The sequence below is a fragment of the Bidens hawaiensis genome, unplaced genomic scaffold (assembly GCF_021521415.1).
Source record: "Bidens hawaiensis isolate Kalapana, Puna unplaced genomic scaffold, B.hawaiensis_p1.1 tig00051428_1, whole genome shotgun sequence".
Taxonomy (NCBI): domain Eukaryota; kingdom Viridiplantae; phylum Streptophyta; class Magnoliopsida; order Asterales; family Asteraceae; genus Bidens; species Bidens hawaiensis.
The window spans coordinates 85,971-103,867 of record NW_027499225.1 but is presented as its reverse complement, the minus strand read 5'-3'; the positions used below and the strand labels follow the sequence as shown (position 1 = coordinate 103,867).

At 35.0% G+C, this 17,897-nt stretch overlaps 1 protein-coding gene and 1 pseudogene across 1 annotated transcript; one reads left to right on the top strand and one right to left on the bottom strand.

The window, feature by feature from the left end:
• Positions 1–255: 255 nt before the first annotated feature.
• LOC143599043 (putative pectin methyltransferase QUA2) lies at positions 256–3,141 on the top strand (the record flags this gene model as incomplete). The annotated part of the gene is made up of 4 exons (XM_077077105.1): positions 256–447; positions 1,572–1,875; positions 1,956–2,094; positions 2,653–3,141. Coding segments are annotated over 4 exons (800 nt in total), but the record flags the coding sequence as incomplete, so codon positions are not given.
• Positions 3,142–8,067: 4,926 nt separating this feature from the next.
• On the bottom strand, positions 8,068–17,687 carry LOC143599042 (uncharacterized; annotated as a pseudogene).
• Between the last annotated feature and the right edge of the window lie 210 nt (positions 17,688–17,897).

The following is a 17,897-nucleotide window of genomic DNA, read 5'->3' as shown; positions in this document are numbered from 1 at the left end:
AACCAAAAAGTGTTGACGGGTCAACGTCGACCCGCCGTGTTTGATCCATATATAAAAGTTGCTATTATGACTTGACCCCTTACAAAAGCATCCCATTTATCCACCTCTAATTTTTTGGCTGTTGCGGACCCCATCATTAATTCTTGGATTAAAAAGTTGTAACTTTAGTGCATAGTAATCATTGTTAGGAGTTGCATATATGTTAAATAGCTAAATATAAACAGGACACAAGAGTTATATTAATCTTATTGTGAGTTATTTTAATTAATAGGAGCCAAGGATCCGGTCCTTCGATCTGCAAAGTGGGCCGTGACGTTGAGTCCCCGTATTATCATCCGCTAGAGGCATGCATTGGAGGAACTCATAGTCGTCGTTGGATTCCTATTGAAAAAAGACCAAAATGGCCTTCTAGAGCCACATTGAGCTCCAATGAACTCGCGGTTCATGGTATTTATTTTCTTTAATTCTTGAATTTTATATCTTATTTTTCGCTCATGTTATATGAAATGTAGGACTAATTGCATTTGCATATAAGAACTAGACAACTTATTTTAAGCAAGTAGAAAGCATCACAGGTTATTCACACAAAAAAAAAGTCAACATGATCAAAGTCAAGATAAATTATGTTTTATAAAGTTGGTCTGTTTTATTGAAAAACATTTTGAACATTCATGGAGTTTTTTAGCCTAAAAAGTTGGTTACCTTTCATTGTCATAAATGGAACTTTAGTCAACAAAATGAGAAATTCATCTTTATGTAGGAAAAATAATATGATTATTATCAGGTATAATTGCATTTAAAGGTAGCCAACTTGAATTTGAGTTCTAGTTTGCCTAATCACCTTATTTTGCACAGCACAAAAAAAACACGTCGTGAAAAAGTCAACATGGTCAAAAGTTACACGGTCACGGGTCATATTACCCTGAGCTGAAAGTTTTTGAAAGTTGATGACTTTATTTCATTATGTTCCCTTTTCTGGCCCAAATAGGTTGGTTATCGTTAGGGGTGTGAACGACACGACCTGAAAACACGACACAAACCTAAGTCGAAGTTCACGTGTTTGGGTTTGGTATAAACGGGTTCTGTTCAGTTTGGGTCAAACCCGGTGGATTCGTGGGTTGGCCCGTGACCTGTTTAACTCATTTTTAATTTTTAAATATAATTTGTGTAATAAATTAAAATGGTTGGGTATGTTAAGCTAATATTTAAAATAAAAAAATATTAACATAACATTTAATAATTAAATGTCGTTGCCTTATATAAATTTGTATTTTTTTCTATAAAAATGTAAATTAAAGTATTAATTTGAGAAAAAAAAATTGAAAAAAAAACTATTCGTTCAGATGGACCGTGTTCATGTCAACCCAACCATTTTAATTAAATATGCGTTCCGTGTTCGGTATCACGTGTTTGCAACGATTTTCGGGTTCGTGTTGCATTCTCAGGTTTGTGTCGGGTTGGACCCGTCAACCTGCGAGCACGACCCGTTTCACACTTCTAGTTACCATTATGCTTAAAAGAATAATATGATTATTAATTTTTTATTATTATTTATTATTATTATTTTTCAGGTGTACTTTATGATTATCTTATTGAAGATGGTCTTAACTGGAAATCAGCAGTCAGAAACTACTGGTCTCTACTCTCCCCACTTATATTTTCCGACCACCCGAAACGACCCGGGGTCGAGGACCCGGTCCCCCCTTACAACATGGTCAGAAACGTTCTCGACATGAATGCTCATTTTGGAGGTTTTAATTCCGCCTTATTGGAAGCTGGGAAATCCGTATGGGTTATGAACGTGGTCCCCACCAGCGGGCCCAACAACCTCCCGCTTATCCTAGACCGAGGCTTTCTTGGTGTGCTGCATGATTGGTATGTATATTATTCTAAACATGACCCGGCCCGTTTTGACCCGTACTAAGAAGTTTGACTTTTTAAATGCGTACTTGTAGGTGTGAGGCGTTTCCGACATATCCTAGAACTTATGACTTGGTTCATGCTGAAGGGTTTTTATCGCTTGAAACCGCAAAGCAACGTCGGTGCAGCATAGTGGATGTGTTTTATGAGATAGACCGGTTACTACGCCCCGAGGTAATTTAATTATTCGTCGATAATAATATTTTAAAATTCAACGCATTATTGATAAAGTAACTAATCAATGCCTATTATTACTGGTGAATATGAAATATCAAATTTACCTATTTTATTAAAACTAATTCAGAATATGACTGTTATGCCCTTATGCTACTCAAGACTGTAAGTTTATTTGCGCATTTTGATCTTAGAATTCATATTAAACTATCAATAAATATCAGATTTATATTTTGCTAAAAACAAATCATTTTCCTTCCTATCGGCTCGCTGTGTGTGAAATAATATTATTTTCATCCTCTTCGATATTTTAAATTAAAATTTTTATTATTGATTACTAAAGTAAATAGAACATAAATAAACAGGGAAATATTTTTCATTAAAAAGTTTTATATTTGTCATTTAATAGTTACTTATCGTTTACGACTCTTGAAACCATATTTGTTTAAAATTTTGAACAGGGTTAAAAACTTAGTGTACTTGAAAAGGGTAAAATGGTCATAAACTAATCCGAATTCTAAAATGTGAAAAAGAAAACTTATAATATTGAATTTGCAGGGTTGGGTGATATTACGTGACACGACTTCGTTAATAGAAACAGCAAGAACAATTGCTACGAGGTTAAAATGGGAAGCCCGAGTGGTAGAAATCGAGAGCAGTAGCGACGAAAAGCTCCTCGTTTGCCAGAAACCTTTTGTAAAAAGACGATCATACCCTTCTTGAAAAAATATAGTTTTATGAATTATGATCTTGGAACACTTTATACGCGAAGACTGTTAAGTTTTACTATACAAAGAGACAAAAGACGGTTAGACAGACAACTACACAAGGACCAAAAGCAAATCCCGTGGGAGCCGTAAGGCAAACATGGGTACAAATGTAATTAAACGGTGATTTACAGGTGCGAGATAATATTGTTACTCGTTTTTTGTTATTTTTTTGTTTGTGGTGGTGTTATAAAGTATACGAAAGACGAGACGAATTTGATTATGGTTATGGTTAGAGGAATAAGCAGAAGTTAAACATTCATTGATGTTAGTTATATACTCCTTAATATACAAAAGGTTTGGATGATGAAGGAAAATATTATGATTTGTTTATGTTCTTGGTTATATTTTTATAACTTTAGTTTAAAATTTTGTATTAAATACCATGTATCTGAATCGTCAAATAACTAGGGACGGTTGAATACTTGAAAAAGTAGTTTTTTTTATTAAAAAAAAGATTGATGGCTGAAATTTGGACATGTTCACTGATAGTTTTATTGCTGAAAAAAAAATAAACTTTTGGTTATTTTACTTAGGGGGGTTAGCTTTAAGTACTCACTAACTCATTATTTGGTCGGTGATACTCTCAACTAAAGAAATGTTACATATTACTTCTAGCTTTCACCTTATTTTATTATGTCATCTCAAACTAACGGAACACTAACTTCATTAGTTTTATTGTTGACGTGACATTATTTTTAATGATAAATAATTAAGAAAAACGAGTCCCACGGTCACTTCTTCTTTCTTCTTCTCCACCACCCACTATCTCCATAACCACCACCATCCGACTAGCCACCGCCAGTCCGCCACCACCACCAGCACATCAACTTAGGAGAAAGTTTAATTCATGTAGATGGAGAAGAGTATTTAACCCCAATGAAATAGAAAGGTTGATGGGCTTGGGCTTTTGGGCTTTTGCAAGGAAATGAGCAACTGTCTAAACTAGAGGCGTACAAAACCAGTTTTTTTATTTCAAACCGAACCGGTTTGGTCAAAGCCTGGTCAAAACTGGTTTGACCTAAACTGGTTCGGTTTATAAACCGGTTTAGAAGCAAGAGAGGCCGACTTGGTCTAGGTCGGTTCGGTCCGGTCCGGTTTAGAGCCGGTTTTCCTCAAACCGGTTTGGTTTTAAAATCTGTTTGATTGTTCAAAAGGGGAACCGGTACCAAAACCGACGGTTTGGATCGGTTCATGAACTGGTTTGGGTGAAACCGGTTTCCTTATCAAACCGGTTTAGGTCGGTTTGCCATGAACCGGTCCCAAACCCGTTTTTTTGTACACCTCTAATCTAAACAAATGGTTTAAATAAGAAATCAGAAGGTTCCTAAAAAGTGTTAGAAACTGAAAATAAAGTCTTTCATGTAGATAAGATATTATACCTCTTAAATAGACGCTTTACGTTTTTAACACACTATAGATCTAAACCATTAACTACTTTGTACCAAGGTCCAAATCTATCCATAGGCTACTTAGAAAACTATGTATACTTACAATAATCCTACCCACTATCTAAAATAGCTTAAATAAACACAAAATGTAAATAAAAAAATTAACTAAGTCCGCTACTAGGAAATGTAATAAAAATACGTATTATCATAAAATTCTAAGGCTTATGATTTTTTATTTGACCCGAAAAACAACACACGGATAAACATGTTTTAGGTTGTAAAAACGACACGAATTTGATTAAATGGTTTGCATTAAGGTTGACATGTTTAGCTCGTTTAGCTAAACAAATTGATCCACTAACTTGTTTATGACTCATTTAATTCAATTATTACATCTTGTCAAACCCGACCAACACGTTTGCATATCGTAAGAGTAAAAAGTATAAAATTACCAAGGGGTTTGGAAGCATTAACCACAAAGTACGTATTTACCAATTTCTCAATGGCCATGGCTATTTTAGTCATGCATGATTTAATACTTGAGAATCATTGATTTAAAACATTATAATAAATCATATAAGTGGTTTATATGTTTTCCTGGTTAATATCATACCTTTGATATATAAAAGTTTGATATATAAAAGTTACATAAGTATATGAAATTAACTAAGAACCACGATTTATAGCAAACTCGTACGATTTTTTTTTAACAGTGACAAACTATTATAGATCAAAATATACTTCTTGGGCGTGACGGTTTTGGAGTAACTACCAGAGGTGTGGTGTTTTCATGATAAAGATAAGGATGAAATCGGTACTGTAGTGGTATCAAAATACCAGTACTCTATTTCTGAAAAAGTGGTAACCGAATACCGTATCGAATATACTGGTACTCTAGTCAGGTCTTAACCACCATTTCTCTTTTCTTTTACTTTTTATCTACTCACTTTTTTACTTATTATATTTGTTTTTTTTTTCTTTTGTATTATTGTGATGTGGTTCCAACAATTAATCGTTGGCCAAAGAAAAAAAACAGAAATCAGATTAGAAATTTAGAGAGATAACCAGAATATTAATTCATATTTTTCATTCATAATCATTGTGAATACAATTTATGCTTTATATAGCCTTTACAAATAAACCAACACAACTTAAAATAAGGTAACCACCCCACTAATTACTTAACAACTAAAAATAAAAGAAAATAAATACATGAAAGAGCATGCATGGAAAATGGGAACGTGGGATTAGTGTGCTGCATGATTAACATGGGATTGGGCACGTAACATATTGTGATTTCTATTATTTCATATATCTTTGTAGTAGCAGTTAGTCACACTAGGCATAATATACATAAGGTCTTCATGATAAAACTAAGTGATACTAACCAATTACAAGAACATGGTAAAAGTAAGATTTCAGATTTAGTTGATAGTTCTTACAAAACAACAAGATGACTTCGAGAAACCGTATAAACACGTGTATGCCTTTCGCTTAAAATGTGATGCATAAGACAGTTATGTAAATGTCTATCGCACTCGCGTTACATGTCAAGCACCACATGCAAGTGCATTATTTACTTGTTCCAAAAACGTTAAAACAAATTTACCTAAAAAGATTCATTCACTATAAATTATGAAACATATCAATAATAAAAAAATAAAACTGAGGATGAAATTACACATTCACTATGTTGATTTTAAATGAAACAGATCTCATGTATTAAACAACAGCTGCTGTGGTGTAGTGATTATCACGTTTGCTTTACACGCAAAAGGTCTCTGGTACGAACCCGGGCAGCTGCATTACTTAACAGATCTATGTGTATGAACAGTTTTTTATAGCCCAAAGTTAACAGTCCGTTAGGATTAAACCCAATACCCTTCATAAATACAAAGCTAATGCAAACTATTTCTAATCCAAAGATCTTTTTATGTTTTAGAGCATTCCGAGTAGCTCCTCTATCTCCATCTCTATAAGAGCATTCCCACCAGATTCTCAATCTCTATAATTACACTAAAAAACACTCTCTCATATACAATTAACGAATATACTTTTTACCTCTTTATCATTATCTTTTCCCATCTCATCCGTTCACAACTACCTTCAAATATATTAAAATATAAATAGAGCATGAACAGTGTTCCTCTAAATTTACTCAAAATTTATAACTCTTTAAAATTTTCTCTCATTCACTCACAACCACTTACAGTCCTCTTTAGAGATTTCTCTCACAAAAATTTTAGAGCTGCTGAGAATACTCTGAATAAATTAAAAATCACTACATTTTCTCCTCATATACAATTAAATAATATTTTTTTACATCTTTATCATTACTTTTTCTCTCTCATCCACTCACAACCACTTTTAAATAATTAAAAAAATAAATGGAGAGTAAACAATGTTTCTTCAAATTTACCATCTTTTAAAATTTTCTCTTTCATCCACTCACAACCTCTTACAACCCTCTAAAAGAATTTAGAGATCACTCTCACAATATTTTAGAAGAGCTGTTGTGAATGCTCTTAATACCTTATAGCTTTGCTAATCACTATTAGAAAATGATATCTAATTTCGTGTGTTGATGACCTCTTAGATCATCATCTCTAAGGACCGAAGTTTTTCTCTAGAATCGATCTCAAATAAGGGTACTAATCAGTTTAGGGTCCGGGATGAAGATGCTCCCAAAACATTGTTTCATACCCAATATGGTCGCTCGAGCACCTTAGCCTTTACTTTTGGTGTAGTAAATGCTCTTGCTCTCATGAACCATGAATATTTAGATCGTTCGTAGTCGTTTAATTGATGATTCTCTAGTAGTTCCTAAAAGATGAGAACAACATGAAGATCGTCTTTGCACTGCTCTAGAAGCTTTACATGAAGCCAAACGCAAGTTTTCTAAGTGCGACTTTTGGCTTGAATGTGTGGAATTCTGAGGCTGGTAGAAGCCATCACTAAGTGGCCAAGACCCACGTGAGTTAACTGAAGTTACGTAGATTCTGAACGATTGATATCAGTGAGATATGAGATTTTAACATATCAATGAGGTCAAATAACAATCAGATCTGTTGTTTGATGCTCAAATAGTGTTACCGAAAGAAGAGCACATAAGAAAATCATATTAAACTGTAAATATAGAATCAAGGCCAAAGATGAATGTATTAATCTCGAACCAACAATTACATACTCATGGGAACAAATGGGCAGCCTAATGGCGTAGTGTATTAAAAAGGGTTACAGCTTACAAATGAAGTGCTAAACGAGCCTATTAATAGGAAATAGAAAGATTCGCATAAGATTTATGCAAATCTTTCCAGTTTTTCTAATTAACAGAAAATAAATTACAAAAAGCGAAAGTAGGCAGTTTTGCAAGGTATCTTCTAAGTTTCACATTTTAGAAGATTGGGATGATTTGCAAACAAGCCTTGTGAATCTTCCTTGACCCTTGCGTAACTATTGAAAGCCACAAGATCTTAATTAAGTTTTTTAGGCTCGTAAACTTCGGTCTTCTGTCTTCATGTTATTCCCTTGTTTGCATGCATTTAATTGTCTAAGTTGTCGTCCAGTTATAACAGTTATAACAGGAAACTTATTAATCAAAGTGAGTTACTAATTTTAACCAACGATTACAAATTAACAAAAGAAACATTTTAGAACTGAAAAGTTACTAAATAAAGTAACAACTGGGAGTTGACGCGTCAATGCTACACATAATCTAAACAACTAGCTTAACGGTCAACAGGAAATGAAAAACAATAAAAAGTAACTGTTGAAGTACAAGAACCATGGAGAAAAACAAACGTTACAATGATTATTTAAGAGTAAAGAGTACGCTTATTAGTGCGCTTAAAGAGACGTTTAGATTGATATGCAGCCTTCAAAACATCCATGAAAAGACCTTGATGCAGAATGACATAGAGAGTAACGGGAATGCCGGCCAAACTTGTGATGGTGATTGGTATCCATTCGAGTTTTTTATTGTAAAGTAAAAAGAAACTCGCACTGAATGCAATCATCATGGTTACAATAGAGAGGAACAATGTTGCAATACCATTCACTAGCTTTCTTGGTAACGATTCCACGAAATCATCTTCAGCATAACGAGATGTGAGGATAGACAAGAACATAAGAATCGAGGTAGATGAACATATTAATGAAATAGCATCAGATATCACAAAAATAATGAGGGATGGTTCTTTGTAGAAAAAAGGAATTCCGGTGTCTTGGTTGTATCCACCAGGAAGTGTAAAAGCCGCTGCAAATACAATGGTGGCTATAAGAGTTGCAACCACCATACATTGAGATGATGTATGCCTCATCCACTCCCCTCCTTCTTTTAGTAACCTTTCATGTGTCTCGGTGAACAATTCTTGTGGTGTTTGACCATCATTATTCTTCTTTTGTTTTAATTTAGGCGGGACCATTTTCTCCACCTCCTGCAACATATATATATATATATATTATATTATATCATATCATATTAATTAATCAAATATGTTAAATTGGTTTGCGTAAAAAGCAATGCTTTGATAACTAGTCTGGTAATGCGGTTTGCTATGGGCGTGGTTTTGGGGTGGGGATGGGGGGGGGGGGCTTATGGGGCGGCTTTGGGTTTGAACACCGCCGAGGGGCGCTAACTTAGGGGTGGCGCTATGGGGTGAATATGTGGTCCCTCTCTCTCTCTCTCAAAGAGATACATGCATACACATACATGCAACATGGTAAAGGGGCATTAAATCATAGAGAGGCGTTATGGAAAGGGGCAACAAACCTACGTGGCGATGACATGGCGGTGAAATGGCACTATATATAGAGGGGCTTTAAAGCCCCCTTCATAGTGAACAACCTAATAGAACCAACCCTTTACTATTAGATCAAATATAGAAAACCGGTAACTACAATATTAAAATTATGACAAAGACGAATCCAAATGATCTAGTTTACGGAAGCCAATTCTTTGTGTTTGCAAAGGGGTCTCAAGTCTCAACCAACCTGGTATTGAGTAAGATCTCATCACACCTGATTCAACTTCTGACAGGTTGTTTAACAAAATGATTTTCATTGCACATTTACAAGGATGGCGGACTAGGGGTATTTATATCACCGGAGATACACCTTTCTTGTCAAGACTTTTTGATTGTGTCAAGTTTAACATACCCAGATTAATAGCCAGAAAGGCAAAACAAACCTTTAATTTTAAACCCGCCCATTTGTATGTTAATGTTATTTGAGTGTAGTTTTATCACTTTTTATATCTATATTTACGATTACAATTATGAAAAATAGTTTTTACACATATCTATGTTTTTTTACACATGTAAATTTGTTATTACATAAATTATATATATATATATATATATATATATGTTGCATTAGATTGTAAAGAAATATATACCTTGTACCATAGTAACTCTCTTTGCATTTGGAAAGCAGCTCCTGACACATGTTGAAGTCTTTTTTGCTTAAATCTCTTCGCAACCATATGCAACATGTTATTGCCTTTATAGTCTTTCATAGGGGTTATTAAATCTTTCATGGCACCAACCTCAAATAACAACTTATAGATGTTTATTTGACGGCATCCGACTGCTAAGTGAAATATAGTTTTTTCTTTGTCATCCACTTTCCATATTAGATCAGGATATAACCGAACGAGCTCAACTATAAAGCCTGTGTTGCCCATTTTAGTAGCCGCAAAAAGAATTCGGGAAGGGTGAGATTTAGTATATTCATTTTTTGTCGGGGAAGAAGGATAACTCTTTCTTTTATATTCATTTTCAGTCTCGCTATCAGAAGCCATGCCGTTGTTTTCCCAAAGTTTTTTAAATAGTTGCTGGTCTTCAGCTTCTTCTTCTTCTTCGGATACGGTTTCCACCTTTAGAGTTCGCCCTCGAAGTATATCATCAATTTCTTTCTTAGGCATTATGACAATTTTTTCCCATATTTTTCTTAGAAATTGCATGGCTTCAGTATCTTTTTCACGGAGCCTTACTTTCACATTAAACACTGCAAAAACAGAAAACAACCTGAAGACCATCATATCACACTATTGAATAGTAAAATTCACAAATGAAAGGTACATGTTAAAGCTCCAATTATCGATTAAGAAACTAACTTCTTCGCAGTTCTTAGGTTTTATACTAGATTATCATTGGGACAAATTACAATGTTTGTAATCTATTTAACATATCTATCATTTATGAAACTCATAAATGCAAATTCAAAAATGTCCATAAAGCTAATTGACATAGGTTGGAATGAGTTTAAATGACACCCATATATCACCATATATATTCAATGGCTATATAGTATAAACAAGACGCAATGTTAAGCCCAGAACGGGGACACACAACTAAGGAGCCGAAAACTTTACAACAGGAAGAGTAAAAAAGTATACTGTCATAACAAGGGTTTATGTGCTGAAAGTATAATAAATAATTTTGATCAAATACAAATTAAAGTAATGTGCTAATTGTGCGAATCAAGTAGTATAAACTGTGTAATTATAGAGTAGTGTAATTACACTACGATTTAATTCCATTATTACACTACTCATATACTCAATCCGTCCAATAAAAAATGTTCGTATTTTCTTTTTTATTTTTCTCATTATAAATGTCCATTTTCAAAATTTATTAGCTAATTTTCAAGTTTAGCGTTAGACACACACCTAGCATTAATAAATAATAGAGAAAACTATGATTTGCCTCCCTGTGTAATATCGGTGGGGGGCACCATTAACCCCTGAAAACTAAATTTCGGGTATTGAACCCATGTGTAATATGGACGGACTCAATCTACCCCCAGCCGTAAAAATGAGTGGTTAAATGACATAACTACTCCTCCATCTTCATCTTCATCTTCAACATTCAAGACCCTAAATCCAAACCCAGAAATTCATCCATCTTCATCTACCCCAATTATCATAAACATGAATATAGCAAACCCATCTTTTATATATTTATCTACAACCAATTCTTCATCTCCAACCAATTCATTCAAACAATACATACTGAAACTCCATCAAAACAACACCCATCTTTTATATATTTATAGCACCCATCTTCTTATCCACTTCACCACCCCGTCACCGCCACCGTCACCACCATTCCGTCGCCACACCCCGCTCCCGTCGCCACACCACCGCTCCCGTCCGTCGCCGTCCCCGTAGCTCCCCTCCACCTCCCCGTCCTCGTCGTTGTCTTCGTAGCTATTAATCCATTTAGTATGTTTGGTAAATCGATTTACCATCTAATCATTCACACACCTTAGATATATGCTTTTTTTAGAAATTCTTGTATAAAACCTATGTGGTTAGGGGTTTATATCTAGATGAGGATGATGTTTGGTTTGAATTAAATGTGGTTCGTGTTTGGGTTTGGTGGTGGGAGGTTTTCCGGTGGACGGCGGCGGTGGTGGCAAAAGAGGAGGGATGAGAGTCTGAGGTTGTGAGATGATGATGATGACATGTGTTCATATTCTTATTATTATTATCTATTATCATTGTTATTATTATTAGATATTATTTTTATTATTATTTTTCAAATTACTAAATTGCCCTTGAACTAAACGGTCAACCAACGATCAACTTAAAAACATGGGTTCAATACGCGCAACCAGTGGCTCATATCAACATTATAAAAAACACATGGGTTCAAAACCTGAAATTTAGTTTTCAGTAGTTAATGGTGCGCCCGACGAAATTACACAGGGAGGCAAATCATAGTTTTCTCTAAATAATATTGATGTATCCAATTTTCAAGGGCATTATTGTCATTTAGTAAGCAAAAAAAAAGTAATCATTCAATCTACCTTGGAATTTGTGCTTTTCAAACCATTACTCTTTTAGTGGGACGGATGAAGAATATAATTGCATTACTTGATTTGCACAGTTAGCAAGTTTTTTTAGTTTATATAGGGGTAGAATCCGTACAAATGAAATTAATTTACTAAACATACAAATAATAGAGTAAGAACATTTTTGAACTAGAGTAATTATGTTATAAAAATAAAATAGTGTAATAATAATTACTAAAGGTTAAAAGTTATAGAGTAATAATAATTCCACTAATGTTAACATAATTACTTAGTTATTTGTTAACTTCTTATGATAAATGTCATTTCTATTTGGTCCAAATTAATAATCCCTCCGTCCCGGTCAAAGTGTTTTAGTTTGAAAAACACTAAATTTAAGGTAGATTAAATTATTGTTTTTTTTTCTTAGCAAATGACAATAATGCCCTTGAAAATTAGGTGCATAAATATTGTTTATTAATGTTAGTTGTGTGTGATTAAGGACAAACTTGAAAATTGGCTAATAAATTTTGAAAGTGGACATTTGTATTGAAACAAATAAAAAAGGAAATGTGGACATTTTTAATAAGACGGTGAGAATAGTGTGTGTGTGGATATAGTAAGTAGCACAAACTTACTTGACATTATGATTTTGAACACGTGTTTCTTTTTTTTTTCAAATGCGCCAGTGTTATGAGCCAAAGCTAAGAGTACATTTCTAAGTAACTTCTTCTTAAAAGGTAGGTTGGGGTAATCATCAACTATTTTTAAAGCAACATCTACATGAGAGTTTATGGACAAGAAAACTCGTTAGGAAATTATAAGTGCAATTGATAATACCAACTTGTAAGAACGAAATACTTACCAAAGATTTCACCTTCAACACATTTTTGCAGGACCCAACCCCGATTTTCATCGTCCCAACCATCACCTCTCATATGGTTAGAATTATCATACAGATAACGCACCATATCAGGTTTTGCAAATAAAGCAGCCATATAGAGTGGCATAATTTTATTGTCATTAGAGATATCAATCAATCCCCGATTCTTTTCCATCATTATCTTTGCTGTTTCTATATTTCCCGCTTGAGCTGCTAAAGTGAGTGCAGTATCATAGTTCCCATTTTGTAGCTCCAAATCATCCATGTCCATTAAATTTACTAGATTTTTTCACAAAATTTTCCACAGCCTTGGTACGTTCTGCTGAGGCTGCAATGTGAAGAAGTGTTTCCTTGTTTTCAGTGATCGCAAAACGTACCAATGGTGGCAGGTTTTTAAGAAGGGGTTCCGCAGCCTCCCAATCTCCTTTGGTTGCTGCTTGAAATAGTGGAATACCAACCTTGATTATACTCTTCTCTACTTCCTTCAGTTCAAACAATTTAATTAAACGCAGTCAGGGCCGACTCGACGATTTTGGAGGCCTAAAATGTATTCAAATGCATTCTGGGCCGACTCCACGAATTTGGAGGCCTAAAATGTAGTCAAACGTATTCAGGGCCGACTCAACGAATTTGGAGGCCTAAAATGTAGTCAAACGCATTCAAGGCCGACTCAACGAATTTGGAGGCCTAAAATGTAGTCAAACGCATTCAGGGCCGAGTCAACGAATTTGGAGGCCTAAAATGTAGTCAAACTCATTCAGGGCCGACTCAACAAATTTTGAGGCCTAAAATGTAGTCAAATGCATTCAGGGCCGACTCAACGATTTTGGAGGCCTAAAATGTATTCAAACGCATTCAGGGCCGACTCAACGATTTTGGAGGCCTAAAATGCAGTCAATCGCATTCAGGGCCGACTCAACGATTTTGGAGGCCTAAAATGTAGTCAAACGCATTCAGGGCCGACTCTACGATCTTGGAGGCCTCTTAGTCAAACGCATTCAGGGCCGACTCAACAATTTTGGAGGCCTAAAATGTTGCCAAACGTATTCAGGGCCGACTCAACGATTTTGGAGGCCTAAAATGTATTCAAACGCATTCATGGCCGACTCCACGAATTTGGAGGCCTAAAATGTAGTCAAACGCATTCAGGGCCGACTCCATGAATTTGGAGGCCTAAAATGTAGTCAAACTTAGTCAGGGCCGACTCAACGATTTTGGAGGCCTAAAATGTTGTCAAACGTATTCAGGGCCGACCAACGATTTTGGAGGCCTAAAACGTATTCAAACGCATTCAGGGTCGACTCAACGATTTTGGAGGCCTAAAATGTATTCAAACGCATTCAGGGCCGACTCAACGATTTTGGAGGCCTAAAATGTATTCAAACGCATTCAGGCCGACTCCACGAATTTGGAGGCCTAAAATGTATTCAAACGCATTCAGGGCCGACTCCATGAATTTGGAGGCCTAAAATGTAGTCAAACGCATCCAGGGCCGACTCAACGATTTTGGAGGCCTAAAATATAGTCAAACGTAGTAAGGGCCGACTCCACGATTTAAGAGGCCTAAATCGAAATGAAATTTTGTGGCGCCCTTTTATGACAACCGTGTGAAGAAAAAAATAGAATTCTCATAACCGTTTCAAACTCATGACCTACAACTAACCAACACACAAGTTCTACCACCAAATCTATATTTAATATTCATTTTTGGATTCGGAGGCCTTAACTAAGTGTGGACCTAAAGCCCTTTGGTTTTTGGGCCGGCCCTGACGCAGTCTCCTTTACTTTGGATTTTAACTATAGATTATTTGATTCAGTCCCATTCCAAATTAGTTACTTCACATATTAGTATGACATCCTGTTATAACATGATATCAATATAGAAACCAGTTGAGAAATTACCATGGAGTAGATCCAATATAGGTAGGTTCCGTGGTGATGGTGTTTGAGGAATCAAAATAGTATAGATTTTGGAAATGGCCCGATCTTGATGACCAGAGCTACTTGGGCTACTCATCCTTTAGGCTGCAATGTTATATCGATCGGTTAGTAAACTATATATATATATATATAGCTGGAATAATACAATCATGGGAACATCTAATATATAGCTGATCACAGATGTTCTTTCAGATGAATGGAGATCTCAAGTGCTTGCTTAATGCTTACACATAAATTTATAGACGTGAACTGAAGTCAACGTCCATAAAGAACTATTTTTTAAAGAATCTGATGACAGGCAAACCATTATTATTGGACAAAAGTGGCCCATCAACACAACACAAATTTGGACAATATAAAAACCAGGCCCCTTCTTTGTGGGCGTCAAAGAGGAGGTAGCCCCTTGAAACACCGCCTAGGGCCGGGCGACATAGGTGATTTGTGAGGGGCCCTTTCCAACCCCAACGGTCTTATGACCATTTCAATAAAAATATTAAATTTTGTTTTTTTTTTCCATTTTTCTCTTTTTATACGAATATTTTTTAGAAGTGGGGTTTATTTCAAACATTTAATCACAAGGAGTGTTTGGTGTTATTTTTAATCACAAGAGGTGTTTTTGGGGTTAATATTTGCGAATAAGAGAGTAATCAAGAGAGTAATCAGAGAATGAAAAGTTTTATGTCATAGTAAAACTATACTTGCCAATGCTAGTGTTGAATAAGAGTTAATTGTCATTACTAGTGGTAAATAAGTGGTTTACAGTTCTAATCTCCTACACCCCTATGTGTTCCCATATTTCGTCAATACTAACCCCGAAAATCCCTCTTGTGATTAAAAAAAAAATTCTCAACACCCCTTGTGATCAAATGTTTGAGATAAGCACCACTTTTAAAAAGTATTCCTTTATATGCCCATCTAATTAAACCCCTACTACAAACATCTCATTCTTTTCTATAAACTTATAAACTTTCTCCAAAATATGGATTCCGACTCATCTTCGACACCCGATTATACACACGACTTTATTACCTCGAGCCCGACGCTATTCTAGATTCGGATTCAGAAGATGAGTTGATATTTGGTACGAGCCACCCTATTGATCCATATTTTTTAAAAAGTAAGGTAGATTATGTAGAGAGAAATGGAGATTTGTGATAGATTTGTAAAATAATGTGGCAAATTGTGCGTAATTTTATAAAGGGTAAAAAGGTTATTAAATAGGTTAAAAAAATAAACTATGCTTCCAGCAGCATCCCAACATATACCTTCACGCATCCCGATGCCCAACATCTATTTTCTCTCACAAGTGGGCTCGCTTTGGGCCATTGGCGGCAACCATCGCGCGTATCTTTTGTGGTGTGCGCGACCACGCTGGCTCATGCCAGGGCTCTTTTGGCGGACCACATCGCCTCGTCTAAGGTACTTCACAAATAAAAAAATGAAACAATAAAATATTGAATTTTACAATTTAACTGCATAAGAAGCAATTGATTGAACAATGACATGGAACTTGTAGCATTCATCAAAATGATTTGTAAGATCCAAATGCTTTTAAAATTATTTGGAGTTTAATTTTTATATTTGTTTAGTGTGTGCTATGCACGGATAACATCACCGATTGTATAATGGGTGACGTCACATTTTTTCAATTTTCGATCAAATCCAGATTTTACGTTCTGTTTCTTAAATGCAAACGCCAAGTTGATGATCCGTTTTGAAAGTCAACCATAATACATGGATTATTATTATTGTTATTATTATTTTAATAGCTAATACTTGGATTATTAAATTCCATATTTGGAAGTCAACCATGAACCTAATACATGGATTATTATTATTATTATTATTATTATTATTATTATTATTTAACAGCTAATACTTGGATTATCAAATTCATTATTGGTTAATGATTTAAAAAAATATTAGAGGCCTCTTAAACTATAGCCATTGTTATAAATAAGCTATATATGTAACCAGAGCGCGGACAAGTTGGTAAAACCTGAGTGGTGGTAAAATACAAGTGTTGAGGTGGTAAGTTGACGTCAATTCGGTCGGTTTCAGTTACGTACGTTTACCTGAACTAAAACAAAAAAAACATATATTTAAGGTTGACCAATATGGTGGCGTCGGTCAGTAAAACTCAATCGTTGGTAAAACTTAACCGTTGTTGATCCCGGGCGTGGAGAAGTCGGTTTACACAAATTCGGTAAGCATTTGTCACGTTTGTTATGGTAAACAACATTCATTTGGTTTACTATTATAATATGTAATACTAATACAAAAAAAATGAATGCATCAAAAAGAAAACCAAATACGACAAAAAAATAATAAAAAAAAGCCGGAGAAATAGACAGGGTGTAAGGCGTAGCCAACTGTAGCACAATGAGAAAATACTGTATAAATCGTGTTTGCGGAAGCGTAGAACAACAAGTATAAGTTTTAAAGTCACTAGTTCACACTTAAATGCCGAGGCACTACAATTCATAATACTCAAAACAAGGCTTAGTTGTTTGAGGAAAACCATGCAAACATCATGCATCCTAACTGATACTAATCTGCATGTTAGTGACCTAAGAAAGACATGTTAAAAAGTGTCAACACAAAGGTTGGTGAGTTTACAAGTTTGTAAATAAGTAGAGTTCAAGTAATACCGATAATGTAAACAAAGTAAATATGTAGACCTCACTGGCTGCTACTAACAGCGTTCGCAACCGAAGCTGACTGTAAAGTATGCCTCCACCATATCTTATCGTAACAATGACAATGTTGTTCAGGATAATTCATACCCTTTTCTACAAACTCCAAACCTGCTAGCATGACTAGCCCGAGCAGGTTTTGTCAAACCCAGTAGTACTACTCAAATCTCCTCGCTATGTCTCCTATATACTAACGGTCCGAAAGCATATGACTTACAAGTTCGGTAAATATATGTACTATTAGTACGCACATGATATATAATATTACAATATCTAAAATTTTTGCAGCTATTTTATATAATTTACTATAAAACGATTACAATAAAGTGGC